The sequence below is a fragment of the Haemorhous mexicanus genome, chromosome 4 (assembly GCF_027477595.1).
Source record: "Haemorhous mexicanus isolate bHaeMex1 chromosome 4, bHaeMex1.pri, whole genome shotgun sequence".
Lineage (NCBI taxonomy): Eukaryota > Metazoa > Chordata > Aves > Passeriformes > Fringillidae > Haemorhous > Haemorhous mexicanus.
Window position 1 is genome coordinate 76,208,805 of NC_082344.1, and position 15,228 is coordinate 76,224,032.

Below are 15,228 nucleotides of genomic sequence, written 5' to 3' on the forward strand. Positions count from 1 at the left end.
GGAACCTTCCAGGGATCCAGGGAAGCCCGAGGTTGTGTCCAGGTGATCCTGCTGAAGGTGTCCCTGCTTGGACCAGACAACTCCAGAGGGTTTTCCCACCTCAGCCATGGGGAATTTGTGTCTGGGAAGGAGCAGGGAAGTCTTTCGGCTCCATGAGGTGGTTTTTGGGACGCCTTTTCCTGGCTCCCATCTCATCCCACCAGGAATGCTGAACTGGTTTCACTGCTGGAGCCATGGAGTCAGATCCCGTTGGATCTGGGTGGGATCACAAGGATTTGGGGAGCACCATTCCCATCTTTCTCCCAAACACCTTTCAAGGCAAATTCCCATCCCGATCACACTCTTCCCCCTTCATCCCTGCTCCTGAGGGGTGGATCCCGTTATCCCAACATCCCGAGGTGACACCGTGCTGTCCCCCAGGCTGTCACTACTATTACCTGCCCTGGGGGAACGTGAAGCCGGTGGTGGTGCTGTCCTCCTACTGGGAGGACATCAGCCACCGCATGGACGCCCAGAACCTGCTGCTCTACGGAGCCGAGCGGCTGGTGAGTGACCGAGGACATCCCTGGGGACATCCCTGGGGACACCAGGAGGGGACCGAGGCCACCTCCAGGCTGGAGAGTGTCCAGTGACATCCCTGGGGACACCAGGAGGGGACAGAGGCCACCTCCAGGCTGGGGAGTGTCCAGTGATATGCCTGGGGATACCTCCAGGCTGGGGAGTGTCTGGTGACATCCCTGGGGACATCCCTGGGGACACCAGGAGGGGACCGAGGCCACCTCCAGGCTGGAGAGTGTCTGGTGACATCAGCCGTGTATCCACTGGATGAGGAACTTCATGGAATCATGGAATGGTTTGGGTGGGAAAGGAACTTAAATCCCGTCCCATTCCCACCCCATCCATGGGCAGGGACACCTCCCACTATCCCAGGCTGCTCCCAGCCCCAGTGTCCAGCCTGGCCTTGGGCACTGCCAGGGATCCAGGGGCAGCCACAGCAAATCTGGGAATTCCACCCTCCCAGCCAGCAATTCCTTGCCAAGATCCCAGCCCAATCTCCCCTTTCCCAGTGGGAGCCATTCCCTGGCTCCTGTCCCTCTGTTCCTTGCCCCCAGTCCCTCTCCAGCTCTCCTGGAGCCCCTTCAGGGACTCTGAGGATTCCCTGGATTTTTTTCCTTCTCCAGGGGAACATTTCCAGCTCTCCCAGAGCATCCATTCCATCCTGGAATGGTTTGGGTTTGGAGAAACCTTTAATCCCATCTCATCCATGTTCAGGGACACCTCCCCCTGTCCCAGGTGGATCCAAGCCCTGTCCAGCCAGGAGACAATTCCAGCGATCCAGGGGCCGTCCTTCAGCTCCTGAGCGATTTCTGAGATTTCCCACTGGATTTCCCTGTCGGTTCCCCTGGAGCTCCAAACATTTGGATTCAGATCCCTAGTGGGACCCAGAGGGGAATCTCTGATCCCTGGGAGTTTCCTCTTGCTGGGAATATCCTGGAAGCAGGATGGGATTCCTGCTTCTCCAGCTCCTGAATCCCTGCTTTTCCTGCAGGAAGCAAACCTGGAGAAGGTCCATGTGGCTCTGAAATCCAACCGCTCTCCGGTCGAGCTGGAGGCCCTGGGATCCCAACTGCTCGATGACGTCATCGCTGACTGCAGGTACTTCGGGAATTTGGGACGGGAAACCTTTCCTGATGTTTCTTCTTGATCTTGGAAGGGAGCACTGTCTCTGCCCCTCCTCTCCTTTCTTCACCCCCCCTTTTTTCTCCCCTTTTCCCCCTTTCCCCCCTCTTTTCCCATTTCTCCTAATTTTTTCCACTTTTTCCCTCCTTTCCCCCCATTTTCCTTTCTATCCCTTTTTTGTTTGTTCCCTCCTTTTTCCCCACCTTTTTTCCCATTTTCTGTTTTCTCTCCCTTCTTTCCCCATGTTCCCCTTTCTCCCTTTTCCTCCCTTTTCCTCCCTTTTCCTCCCTTTTCCTCCCTTTTCCTCCCTTTTCCTCCCTTTTCCTCCCTTTTCCTCCCTTTTCCTCCCTTTTCCTCCCTTTTCCTCCCTTTTCTTTCATTCACCTTTTCCCTTTATTTCAGTTTTTCCTCTTTGTCCTCTTTTTCCCCCTCCCCATTCCCTCTTTTTGCTTTCTTTTGTCCTTTTCCCCCTTCTCCCTTTTTTCTGTTTCTTTTTCCTCTTTTTCACCCTTTTTCTCCCTCTTTCTTCCTTTTAATATTTTTCCTTTTCTCCCCTTTTCCCTACTCCCCTTTCCCTTCTTTTTGTCTTTTCCCCTTTTCCCTGTGTTTTTCCTTTTTCCTCTCCCCCCCCTTTTTTCCCCATTTCCCCCTTTTTTTCCATTTCCACCTTTTCTCCCTTGTTTCTCTTTTTCCTGTTTTTTGTTTTCCTTTTTTTGTCTTTCCCCCTCTTATTCTCTTCCCCCTTTTTTCCTTTTCTGCCCTTTTTTCTTTTTTTTCCCCTTTCCCTTTCCTCCCTATTTTTTCCTTATTTCCTTTTTTTCCTTCCCCCCTCCTTTTCCCCCCTTTTTTCCCATTTTCCCCTCTTTCCCCACCTTTTCCCTCCTCGTTTCCCCTCGCTCCAAATCCTCATCCCTGGAAGCGTCCAAGGGCAGGCTGGATGGGGTTTGGAGCAACCTGAGATAGTGGAAGATCCCAAACCACTCCATAATTCCATGTTTACACTATTTACCTGCAATAAAAAATGGGATTTACAGATCCCAATCCTAATTCCCGAGGTGGGAATGTCACATCCTTCAAAATCTCCTTCCAAACCTCTCCACAGCCTAAAAATAAATTTATCTTTCTCTCCATCTATTTTTTCCGGAGGAAATCCTGATTTGTGGCTCGGGAGCTGGGAGCAGGAAGTTAATTTATAGCAGTAGATCCATAAATCTTTGAATTTTACAGGAAAACCTCCCAGTTTGGCTCCTGATCCATTTTTCCAGGAGCTTGAATGATGGATATTAAAGTGTGGGTGTGGCTCATTCCCATCCTGATTCCAGGGGGAATTCCGGCTGTGGCTTGAAGCTCTTTTGCTCTTCCTGTTCCCAAATATCTTTGGTGGCTTCTCAATTCCTTGGAAATTCGCTGAAAATATGGAAAACCAATACAAAAGGCCGGAAAATCCCACAAGAAGCTGGATGAGCTATTGGGGTGGGATTTGGGATGGATTAATGATCATTAATGATGATTAGTGATCATTAATGACCTCTAATGATCATTAACTACCATTAATGACCATTGGTGACCATTAGTGTCCATTAATCACCAATAATGATGACTGGTGAGCTCTAATGACCTTTAATGACAATTAATGATGATTGGTGACAATTAATGACCATTAATGACAATTAGTGACCCTTAATGACCATTAATGAAAAATTCATGGTGATTGGTGACCATTAATGCCAATTAGTGACACTTAATGACCTTTAATGATCGTTAATGACCATTAATGATGACTGCTGACCATTAATGACCTTTAATGATCTTTAATGACCATTGATGATGACTGGTGGCCATTAATGACCATTAATCACCATTAATGACCATTAATCACCATTAGTGATCATCAGTGACAATTAACAGCCCCTAATGACCTTCAAGGTCCATCCCGATCCAACCCAATTCCTGATTCCCGCCTATCCCTGCAGCCTGAAACTTCCGGATGTCCTGGGGAAGGCATCCAGCACCCACCTGGATCAGAACCTGTTCCGCTTCCGGAGCACCCACCTGGAGCAGATCCTCAAGGTGGCCCTGAGGCTCAAGCATGAGAATTCCAGCCTTTCCCAAATCCTGGATCAGGCGGAGGATTGGCTGTGCCGGCTCCGGGCCATGGCGGAGGAGGTGACTCTTCCTGGTTTTCCTATCGTGGTTTTGGTGGGAAGTGGGGGTGATGTTCCATCCTGGCTCTGAAATCCATGGATTCTCCCACGGTGCCAGGTTTGGCTCCAATGGTTGAGGTTGGTTTTGCTCATGGATGGGTTGAGGTCAACTCATGGATAGGGAGCAGCCCTGGGAGAAGGACTTGGAATGTTAGTGGGTGGGAAACTCCGCGTTCTCTGGCTGATTCCACAGCAGGAAAAGGGGGAATTCTTCCCCTCTGCCATGGAGCCAGGCTGAGAGAGCTGGGAACGTTCCCCTGGAGAAGGGAAAAATCCAAGGAAACCTCACAGCGCATTCCTGAGCCTAAAGGGGCTCCAGGAGAGCTGGAGAGGGACTGGGGACAAGGCCTGCAGGGACAGGAGCCAGGGAATGGCTGCCACTGGGAAAGGGGAGATTGGGCTGGGATCTTGGCAAGGAATTGCTGTCTGGGAGGGTGGGCAGGGGCTGGGCTGGAATTCCCAGATTTGCTGTGGCTGTCCCTGGATCCCTGGCAGTGCCCAAGGCCAGGCTGGAGTGAGCTTGGATCCATCTGGGATAAGATCCCTCCCAACCCATTCCATGATTTCGCGATCCCATTCTGGGGTGTGCTGGTGGATCCCTCCTAAGAGGATCCTATGGATTTGTGTTTTCCAGCCCCAGAACAGCCTCCCGGACATAGTCATCTGGATGCTCCAGGGGTACAAACGCGTGGCCTTTGCCCGCATCCCGGCCCACCAGGTCCTGTATTCCCGGAACATCTCCAACTGCTGCGGCCGGAACTGTGGGAAGCTCCAGACCATCTTCCTCAAGGTACCTTCGGAAGCCTGTTGAACTGGAATATTGATTTTCCAAACAGTTTTCCCACCAAAAACAATTAAAAATATGGAAAATCCAGCAGGGAAAGCTCAAATCCCAACACAACATTCAGCTCCATTTTCATGGAATCATGGAAAGTTTTGGGTTGGGAGAGACCTTAAATACTTGACCTTGTCTGTGTCCCTGTCCCTCTCCCTGTCCTTGTCCCTGACTTTTCCCTCTCCTTGATCTTGTCCTTTTCCCTGTTCCCGACCTTGTCCTTGCCCCTGACCTTATCCATGTCCTTTTCCCTATCCCTGTCCATGTCCTTGTGTCCCTGTCCCTGACCTTTCAGTGACCCAGTCCGTGTCCCTGATCCTGTCCCTGATCCTGTCCAGGACCACTGGAATTTGGAATCTCCTCAAGGTCAGCTGGGGTCACATTTTAGGGATATCGATGGTGGTGTTGGGATGATCCTGAAGGTCTTTTCCAAACTCAATTCCATAATCCCAAAGCTCTCCACCCACTCCTGACATCCCATGACCGCTCCATGTCCCACCTGCCCCATCCAGGGATCTTCATTCCCACCCTTCCAGCCTCCCAGAATTCCCGTTAATCCCTTCCCGGGGGCCTTTTCCTTGGCAGTACCCGCAGGAGGAGGTGATGGGGCCACGGATCCCTGCGCAGATCCGGGTGCGGCTCTGGTTGGGATTGGCCGTGGATGAGAAGGAATTCAACCAATTCGCCGAAGGAAAACTCTCCGTCTTCGCTGAAACGGTGAGCATTCCCAAGGGATCCCAATCCCGGCAGGAAAAGGGGGTGGACTGGACCTAAAACCTCATCACATTCCCAAAGGATCCCTGTCCTGGTGGGAAAAGGGGGTGGGCTGGACTGGAAACCACATAATTCCCTAAAAACTGCGGGAAGGAGGAGCTGTTCCCACCAGCTCAGCCTGGAATGCTGAGGGGAGGGTTGGGAATGAGTCATGGAGCTGTTTTATCCCTTACAATGGGAAAATTGGGATGCTGTGGAATGGGTTGGGCTTTCCCCAGGAGGTCTGTCCCTCTGCAGGGATTATCCACGGAATTCTATGGGGATTATTCATGGAATTCCGTAATTCCGACCCCAAATCCATCTTTTTCTTGGCTCTCTCAGTATGAGAACCAGACCAAGCTGGCGCTGGTGGGGAACTGGGGCACCACCGGCCTCACTTATCCCAAATATTCTGATGTCACCGGCCGGATCAAGCTTCCCAAGGACAGCTTCCGGCCTTCCGCGGGATGGACCTGGGCTGGGGATTGGTTCATCTGCCCGGAAAAGACGTGAGTGGGGCTCTTCTGCCAAGAATTCCCAGGAATCCCAAAATCCAGTGGCAAAATCTGGGATGCCCCTGTGTTTCCTCATCTGTGTCCACGGATGTGATTCCCCCTCATCCAAATCTTGGGATGCTCCAAAACTGAGGAGCTTTGGGGTGGGATTTTCATCCTGGTTTGGGTTTTTCCTGATGAGGAACTTTGCTCGGAGGGGCAGGAGAAATTTGGGAGTGCTGAGGATGGCACAGGAGGAAGGTGGGATGGAGAATCCCTGATTTTGGGTATTCCCGGGATTCAGGTTGTTGCATGATGTGGATGCCGGGCACCTGAGCTTCGTGGAGGAGGTGTTTGAGAACCAGGTCCGGCTTCCCGGAGGGCAGTGGATCCACATGACCGATTCCTACACGGACGTGGTGAGGGAAAACTGGGAATTCTGGGAGCCAGGCTGGAATCCCAGGGGAAATTTAAGGATCGGTTTGGGTGAAAATTCCCTGTGTCCCACAGAATGGGGAGAAGGTCCTGCCCAAGGATGAGATTGAGTGTCCTCCAGGCTGGAAGTGGGAAGATGTGGAATGGGACACGGATCTCAACAGGGCTGTGGATGAGAAAGGTACCAAAGACGGAATTTTGGGATCTGGGATTTGGAAATTTTGGGATCCGAGAATGTTGGGACCTGGGATTTGGGAACTTTGGGATTTCTTTCAATGGTCTATGGATGAAAACATTCCCATGGCTGTGGGATCAGGCCCTGGGAGATCCTTTTCCCTTGTCTCTGCTTGGAGTGGTGGGGATGGGAATTCCCAAAGGCAGTGCTGGGATAATCTAGGAAGATCCTGGTGGAAAAGAAAAGGAAAACACCGGGCTGGAGAGTGCTGGGATGGTCCCGGGTGTTGGAATGGCTGGAGGGTGGGAGGGAGGAGTCCCCAGGGTGGGATTTGGAGCCAAGGACACCACGGATCCATCCCTGGGCATTCCAGAGGGATGGATTGTGCCATAAGGAGGGAAATCCAGCTGGGAAGTTGTGCTGGATTCAGCCACGCCTTCACTGTTGGAAATTCCTGGTGGGAGCCAAGGTCGAGGGGGGGAGGCTCTTCTCCCACCTCCACCAGGTATTCCCTTCTTCCCAAGGCTGGGAATACGGGATCACGATCCCGCCGGAGCGCAAGCCCAAGGCCTGGGTACCGGCGGAGAAGATGTTCCACACCCACCGGCGCCGGCGCTGGGTGCGGCTCCGCCGGCGCGACCTGGAGCACATGGAAGCCATGAGAAAGGTGGGATTGGCTGGGAAAAGGTGCCACTGGATTGGGATGTGGCGCTGTCCCTCCGGGTGGGTGCCTGGCTTTGGCAGGATCTGCTTTTCCTTGGAGATTGGAGAGGCTCGTCCCGGCTTCCAGTGGAAAATGCCACATTCCCGGGGTGGAGAACATTCCGGAGGGATTGACTGGGATGTGGGGTGGGATGGGGACATCCAGGAAAGTCCGGGGGTGTGGGAAATGGGGGAGGGCCAGTGTCCCTGGCCTGTCCCTATCCTGCTTCCCTCTAGATGGTGCCATTGGACCGGGAATGTCGCTTTCACTCCTCGGTCCCCGTCCCCCCCCGCCGCTCCGCTGCTTCCCAGGGCCACTTGTCTCCCTTCCCAGAAAATTTTTGGGATAATTGTAGCCACTGTCATCCCATTTGCTGTGGGTGTCACTGGGAGAAAAACCTTCCGGGGCTTGGGGTGGATGATACAGGGAGAAATTCCAGAGGCGGCAGAGTTAAGGGAGGAGTTGGGATGATGGCAAAGGGAAAAGCGGGATGGGACGTGGAGCTGCTGGAGCTCCACAGGCCTGGGCAGGATCTGGCCACAGCCCAGTGATCCTGCTCCAAGTGGGATTCATCCCAGAGATTGGTGGAGGGCTGCATTCCCAGGGTGGTTCTAGCAGTGGTAATGGCTGGATTGGGAGAATCCAGCTCCATTCTGGGAATGTCCAAGGCCAGGTTGGACATTGGGGTTTGGAGCCACCTGGGAGAGTGGGAGGTGTCCCTGAACATGGAATGGGGTAGAATGGGATGGGATTTAAGATCCCTTCCCACCCAAACCATTCCGAGATTCTGAGGCCCCTCTGTTCTGGAGCCAGGCTGAGAGAGCTGGGAATGTTCCCCTGGAGAAAGGAAAAATCCACGGAATCCTCAGAGCCCCTAAAGGGGCTCCAGGAGAGCTGGAGAGGGACTGGGGACAAGGGACAGAGGGACAGGAGCCAGGGAATGGCTGCCACTGGGAAAGGGGAGATTGGGCTGGGATCTGGGCAAGGAATTGCTGTCTGGGAGGGTGGGCAGGGGCTGGGCTGGAATTCCCAGATTTTCTGTGGCTGCCCCTGCATCCCTGGAGTGCCCAAGGCCAGGCTGGACACTGGGGCTTGGAGCAGCCTGGGACAGTGGAAAGTGTCCCTGGAAGTAGCTGAGCTTTCAAATCCTTTCTATCCCAAACCATTCCATAATTCCATGATGACCTCCAGGGCCTTTTGCAACCAAAACCAAATGACCTCAGAGATCTTTCCCAACCTGAACATTCCTATGATTCTCCAAATTATTCCATGACTCCATTCCGTGACTCCAGCCTGGGGGAGACACAGGGAAAACCTGGGGTGGATCAACCATATCCAACAACATCCCGAAAAACCTAAATCCAGGTTTTGGGTCAATCCTGGAAAACCTGATCCCTGTGATCCCTGTCTGGCAGCACAAGCAGGAGGAGCTGGATGGGGATGGTTGGGAATACGCTTCCCTCTTCGGCTGGCGCTTCCACCTCCAGCAGCGCCGCTCCGACTCCTTCCGCCGGCGCCGCTGGAGACGCCGGATGGAGCCTCTGGAACGCACCGGCCCTGCCGCCGTCTTCGCCTTGGAAGGGGCTCTGGTAGGGAACAGCTTCTCCCGTTCCCAAATTTCTGCGTGGGAATGTTACTGGCCACTTGTTATTGGCCACTCGTTGTCTGTTTCACGTTATCCTGTTATCCGCCCTGTCTGTTCCCTGCTTTCCCTCTTTATTCCCGACTTTCTCCACACTCTGGATTTCCCAACTCACTGCTTTTCCAATGATTCCATGAGAGCCAAAGCAGCACAAAACTCCCATTCTGTGTTTTTATGGATTTTTTTCCTCTCTTGTTTGGCTTTTTTTCCCCTTTTTCCTTGCTCTGTCTTTCCCTCCAATCCAGAGTTGATCCCTTTGGGATAAAAGCGGATCCGTGGTGTTTTCCATGAGCTGTTCCCATCTTGGGGGCTGCATCTCACCCCCAGTGAGAGGCGAGATTGTTCCTATTCCCCTTTTTCCCATGGGATCCGCAAATGGGAATTCTCAGCCTTGGAAATCGCGTCTTTTCCCGCAAATATTCTGAGGCCAGTGGGGAATTAGGACAACTCAGGAATCTCCAAGAGCTTTTCCAACCTAAATTTTAGGATTCTGGGGAACGCTGGAAACCCAGGCTCCTCTTGGACACCCCAGAGAATTCCATCCCATGAGGAATCCTGGCTCTGGAGGTGATCCCAGCATTCCTGACTTTCCAATGTTTTCCTGGCAGGGAGGAGTGACAGATGACAAGAGTGATGATGGAAAATCCGATGGAAAATCCGCGTCCACCCTGAGTTTCGGAGTCAACAGGCCCACGATCTCCTGCATTTTTGACTGTAAGGACCCAGGGGAGCGGGAAAGGCCTTTCCCATCCTTTTCCCAGAAAAAGATGGAAAAATAAAGATGGAAAAAGGGTGGAGGGGAGGACGGTGCTTGTGGGAATATCCACAGGCTCCGGGACTGGAGCTTGGGATATCCCAGGGGGATCAAGCTGGGATTCTCTCAGATGGGAGATGAGGAATGATGGAATCTCCCTGGGATCTTTTCCATGTGTCCTGCTCTTCCGGCAGCTGGGAACAGATTCCACCTGCGCTGTTACCTGTACCAGGCACGGGATCTCATTGCCATGGACAAGGACAGCTTCTCTGGTGAGTCTGGATCTACACCAGCATGGAATTCTGGGAAGAGGGGGAACATCCATGGGCCAGGACACCTCCTGCAATCCCCAGGTGGATCCAAGTCCATCCAGCCTGGCCTTGGACACTGCCAGGGATCCAGGGGTTGGGAATTCCTGGGAGTTCTCTGGGAATTCCAGCCCAGCCCCTGCCCACCCTCCCAGCCAGCAATTCCTTGCCAAGGTCCCAGCCCAATCTCCCCTTTCCCTGTGGGAACCATTCCCTGGCTCCTGTCCCTCTGTCCCTCGTCCCCAGTCCCTCTCCAGCTCTCCTGGAGCCCCTTTAGGCCTGGAATGGGCTCCAGTGAATCTCTGGAGCCTTCCCTTCTCCCGGCTGGATATGATGGAGCACAGGGAGAAACTTCCATGGGATGTGCCCAGAGAAAATTCCGGAGGGTGGCAGGATTTAATCAGGACCTCGGCACAGTCCAGCCCATTCTTCTCCAGCATCCTCAGGAAATTCCTTGTTGGATTCGATCCAGTGGAAAGTTCCCAGCCCATGGGATTGGATCTGGGTGATCCCTAAGGTCCCTTCCATCCCAAAACAGTCTGGGATTCCATGATTCCATAATTCCTTAGCATCCCCCTTCTCCCAGCTGTACAGGGGGGCAGCAGTCCCTGGGATTTGGGGTTTAGGAAGGGGATTTCCATGGAAAAAAAGGGAATCCAGGTGGAAAACAGGGGCTGGCCTTTGTGGAGGAGTTTTCCACGTCCTGCTGCTCCACCCTTTCCTAGCATAACTCCAGGGATTTCTGAAATTCCCAGGATTGTGCTGGTGGGGTCAGGACTTCCCACACTGGGTTTTTTTGGGATAAGGAAGAAGTCTGAGTAGGAAAAATCCTTTCATCCATGGGATCTCTGTGCTGGAGGTGCTTGGATGGTTGGATGCATGTGGAACATCCCTCTGGAATGTGGTTGAGAGGGAGGAATGATGGAAAATCCCACATTCTCATCCCTGGAGGCTGGGCCATCCCAGCCAGGTATTCCCATTAATGCTTTGGAGCTGGAAAAGTGGGAAAAGGGAATGTCACCTCCTCTGGATGAGAGCTTGCATAATGTGGAATGTCCCAAATCCCGGGAAAAGAGTCCACTGGTGGAAGAGATCCAACATCCCTCCAGGCCTCTCCCTGCTCGATTCCCATGAGAATTTACAGAGGGATTTGGGTGGGATTTCCCTCCAGATTCTGGGATTTCAACCCCACTTGGAACAACACATCCCTGGAATGATGGGAAACAGGATCAATCCCAAAACTGGGGAAGCGGCTGGACTGTGATCCTGAGGGAATCCTGTTTTTCCCTGTAGCTGGAATAATGTGATTTGTGGGAATAAACACCCCAGAGCATCCAAAAAAGTCCCCCAGTGCCAGCTCCCACCTGGAATTCCCACAAAAGGCTCCTTGTTGGGATGAGGAGGTGGGAGCGAGGTGAGCTCATGGCCCGGGAGGGGAGTCCGGAATCGTTTTCCTTTGGAAAAATCCCGGCCAAGGACAACACGAGCAGCAACGTTCCACAATGTGGGATTGTGATTCCCGCTGCCGGGAATAAAGGAGTTCATTAAAGGGGCTCGGCAGTTGGAAAAATAAACATTCCCTGCTCCCAACAAAGGGGCTTTAGAGAGGCTTCCATGAAAAAAAAAAAAAAAAAAAAAAAAAGGAGGAGAAGGGAGGGAAAAATGGGAAAAAAAAAAAAAAAGGGAAAAGCAACTCCAAATCCAGGGGTTTTTGTTTATTGTAAAGGATTTGGCTGAGAAAAAGTGGGAAAGGCTCTTCCCAGGGTGGGTTGTTGGGAATGTCCGAGTGGTCCTGGATTGTTAAGCGTGGATAGAAGGGGAAATCCAGCCCCTGGTGCCCCAATTCCTTGGAAAAGGGGGGGAAAAGGGGGAATGCTGCTGGGATCAGCTGGCCCTGCTTCCATGGGTGTGGGATAATCCTGGGATCTGCACCCAGAGATTTGTGGAATTATCCTGGGATCTGAATCCAGGGGGGGTGTTGGATAATTCTGGGAGCTGCATCCTTTGGCTCCCAATAAAGCCCCTAGGGATGTGTGGGATGTTCCTGGAATCTGCATCCAGGGATGTGTGGGATGCTCCTCTACCTCCCAGCCAGGAATTCCTTCCCAAGATCCCAGCCCAATCACCCCTTTCCCAGTGGGAAGCCGTTCCCGGGGTCCTGTTCCTCCTTCCCTTATCCCAGATCCCTCTCCAGCTCTCCTGGAGTCACTTGAGGCTCTGGAAGTGGCATCAAGATTTCCCTGGATCTTTAGAACAATCCCAACTCTCAGGTTGAGCCTTTCCAGCTGGAAAACCGCCTGGAAAACGGAGCAGTTTGGGCTTGGAATGCCGAATTCCAGGTGGGATAGACTGGGCAGCTCCTTTCTCCTCAAGCAAGACCTGAGGGAACTCAGGGTGAGGTGGAGCGAGCTGAGAATTCCCAAATTCTTTGGGAGCCAGTTCTGGATGGAGCTTGTAATTCCGGGAAGAGCCGGAGCTGGGATCCATCCCTGAATCCCCATCCTTGAATCCCATTCCCGCAGATCCCTACGCCATCGTGTCCTTCCTGCACCAGAGCCAGAAGACGGTGGTGGAGAAGAACACCCTGAATCCCACCTGGGATCAGACCCTGATCTTCTACGAGATCGAGATTTTTGGGAATTCTCAGGATGTGGCCGAGTCCCCTCCCAACATCCTGGTGGAAATCTACGACCACGACACCTATGTGAGTGTGGCGGTTCCCGCCGGGAATTCCCAGCCTCTGGAATGTGATGTCTGGCATCTCTGGGTGGTTTGGGCTTTGAGGTGGACATTCCAGAGGGGGAAAATTCCAGGGAAAATCCTGTGGTGTCCTTGAGGTTTTATTCATTGAGCTTCCTCATTGTCATTTAAAGTGGGAAAGTTGACGGAGTTTCCTCAGGGAAAAAACCTTGGAAAAAAGTTGGATGCAGTCATGGAAGTAGGGAAGCACCCTTTGCTGTTTGTGCTGTCCAAAGGGCTCGGGAATGATGGAATTTTGGGGGGGTCAGTGGCAGGAGCTCAAGGTTTTTCCCAGAAAAACCAGGCTGGGAAAAAAAAAAAATGGAAAAACCAAGTGCAGGAGGGAATTCTGTGGAAAAACACTTGGAATACACCTCAGGAAGGGCTCAGGAATATCTCAGGAATCTTTTTCCCTCTCTCCTGCTCCTTCCCAGCGGGAAAGATTCCAAAGATCCCAGTGTGGAGCAGGGAATGGGATTTTTAGGAGCTGATGAAGGCTCCAAGTTCCTGCTCTGGAAAACCTGGGATAGGAATTCCTAAAAAGGTGTTCTTCTCCTAAAAAGGTGTTTTTCCAGCCTTAGGAATTCCAGGGAGGAGTTGGAAAACTGGAGGCTCTATGGGCACCAATCCCATTCGTTTTCCTGCCCCAATCCCATAACGGGATCATCCCTCGCTCCCAGTTTTTGGCTGAGGGGGGGATGGATTTCTCTGGGAAAAGGGATGGAAAGGACGATCCCAATTCCCATGGTTCCCAATTCTTTGGAATTCCCTTTCCAGGGGGCGGATGAATTCATGGGACGCTGCATCTGCCGGCCCAGCCTGGAGCGCTCGCCCCGGCTTTCCTGGTATCCCGTCGTCAAATCCGGCCGGAACGTCGGGGAGCTCCTGGCTGCCTTCGAGCTGATCCAGAGGGAAAAGGTGAGATCCATCCCTGAGCCTGGAATGCTCCGGAATTCCGGTTCTTCCCCAGGATCCAACTTTTCCAGGTGGTGGGTTTTCCATTGGTGCCTTTGGAGCCTGTGAAGAACCGGAGGGATTTGGGATTTGTCCCTTTTTGAGGGATAATTCCATAAGGATGAGGCTTTCCAGGTGGGAAAAGAGGTGGTTTAGGGTTGGCCTGATGGAAAACTGCAGAATTCCAGGTGGGATGGGCTGGATGGATCCTTCTCTCCTTGGACAAGTCCTGGGGAGGACTCAGGTATACTGAGGGAGCTGGGAATTGCCAAATCCATAAGGAATGCTGCCTTTTCCTTGGAATTATTTCTAGAGGGGGTTTAGGAGAGCTGAAGCCACTCCAGTTTTTCCAACAGCTGCATCCCAGATGTGCCAGGAAAAAAAGATGGATTGGGAAGCTCAGTGCCTGTATCCCACTCTTCCTTCCCAGCCTTGAGGTTTATCTGGGAATGGGAATTCCACAATTCCCTCTTCCATAGAAATCACAGCCCAAGCACCAGGACAAGGCCCCAGATATCCAAACGTGGCCTCTTCCTCCTCCTCATTCCCTCAGAACTTGGTGGGAAAGGCCTTGGAAAAGCCTTGGAATGAGATGTGCTCCCAGAGGAGCTGATTGATCCCGGTGGGAATCATCCGGGTGGATTTGGTGCTTCCCAGCTGGGTGGGAATCCAGGATTTTTAGAGCTTGGAATGGAAGGGGCTGAAGTTTCCCTCCTGGAAAAAGAGGAATTAGCAGTGGGAATGTTAATGGGAATTTTGTTCTCTCCCTGCAGCCGGCTGTTCATCACATCCCTGGATTTGAGGTAATTCCCGACTCCTCCTTGCAAATCCAGCACCATTCCCAGCTTTCCCAGGGATTTGGAGCCCGTTTCCATCCCTGCGGCAATCCCTCCATCCTGTCCCAGGGAATTCTTTTAGGATGAAGGAATCCTAAAGCACAGAGATTCCGATTTTCCTCAGTTGATAAGGAAAACTGGAAGTGGGGCAACTCCTTCCCGACGGGGCAAATTTATCCCATTCCAGAGGATCCCATGGAGATGCTCCAAAGGCTCTGGAGCCAGGCTGGGAGAGCTGGGAATGTTCACCTGGAGAAGGGAGAAATCCAGGGAATCCTCAGAGTCCCTGAAGGGGCTCCAGGAGAGCTGGAGAGGGACTGGGGACAAGGGACAGAGGGACAGGAGCCAGGGAATGGCTGCCACTGGGAAAGGGGAGATTGGGCTGGGATCTGGGCAAGGAATTGCTGTCTGGGAGGGTGGGCAGGGGCTGGGCTGGAATTCCCAGATTTGCTGTGGCTGCCCCTGGATCCCTGGCAGTGCCCAAGGCCAGGTTGGATCCACCTGGGACATTGGGAAGGATTTCCTGGATGGGATTTAAGGATTTTTCCATCCCAAACCATTCCGTGATTCCCTTTGGATGTCAGCTCCAATTATAAACCTTGGGATGGGTTTAGGGATTAGAGAATTCCTCTAATTCTGTCATTTCCTTCTCTTTCCCAGAGCGAGCTCTCCTCCAGCCTGGATGAGGTGAGTCTTTGGGAATTCCTTGTTTTTCC

At 52.6% G+C, this 15,228-nt stretch overlaps 1 protein-coding gene across 8 annotated transcripts in view; it reads left to right on the forward strand.

The window, feature by feature from the left end:
• DYSF (dysferlin) overlaps positions 1–15,228 on the forward strand; it is a 72,356-nt gene that overhangs the window by 17,735 nt on the left and 39,393 nt on the right. For all 8 annotated transcript variants that reach the window (XM_059845553.1, XM_059845558.1, XM_059845556.1 and 5 more), the window contains 16 exons: positions 421–545; positions 1,550–1,656; positions 3,654–3,846; positions 4,519–4,674; positions 5,305–5,436; positions 5,815–5,981; positions 6,271–6,385; positions 6,477–6,582; positions 7,101–7,243; positions 8,695–8,868; positions 9,530–9,635; positions 9,870–9,947; positions 12,506–12,687; positions 13,500–13,640; positions 14,450–14,479; positions 15,173–15,199. In XM_059845553.1, coding sequence (XP_059701536.1) covers positions 421–545; positions 1,550–1,656; positions 3,654–3,846; positions 4,519–4,674; positions 5,305–5,436; positions 5,815–5,981; positions 6,271–6,385; positions 6,477–6,582; positions 7,101–7,243; positions 8,695–8,868; positions 9,530–9,635; positions 9,870–9,947; positions 12,506–12,687; positions 13,500–13,640; positions 14,450–14,479; positions 15,173–15,199 — 1,982 coding nt within the window. The remainder of the gene's footprint in view (positions 1–420; positions 546–1,549; positions 1,657–3,653; positions 3,847–4,518; positions 4,675–5,304; positions 5,437–5,814; positions 5,982–6,270; positions 6,386–6,476; positions 6,583–7,100; positions 7,244–8,694; positions 8,869–9,529; positions 9,636–9,869; positions 9,948–12,505; positions 12,688–13,499; positions 13,641–14,449; positions 14,480–15,172; positions 15,200–15,228) is intronic.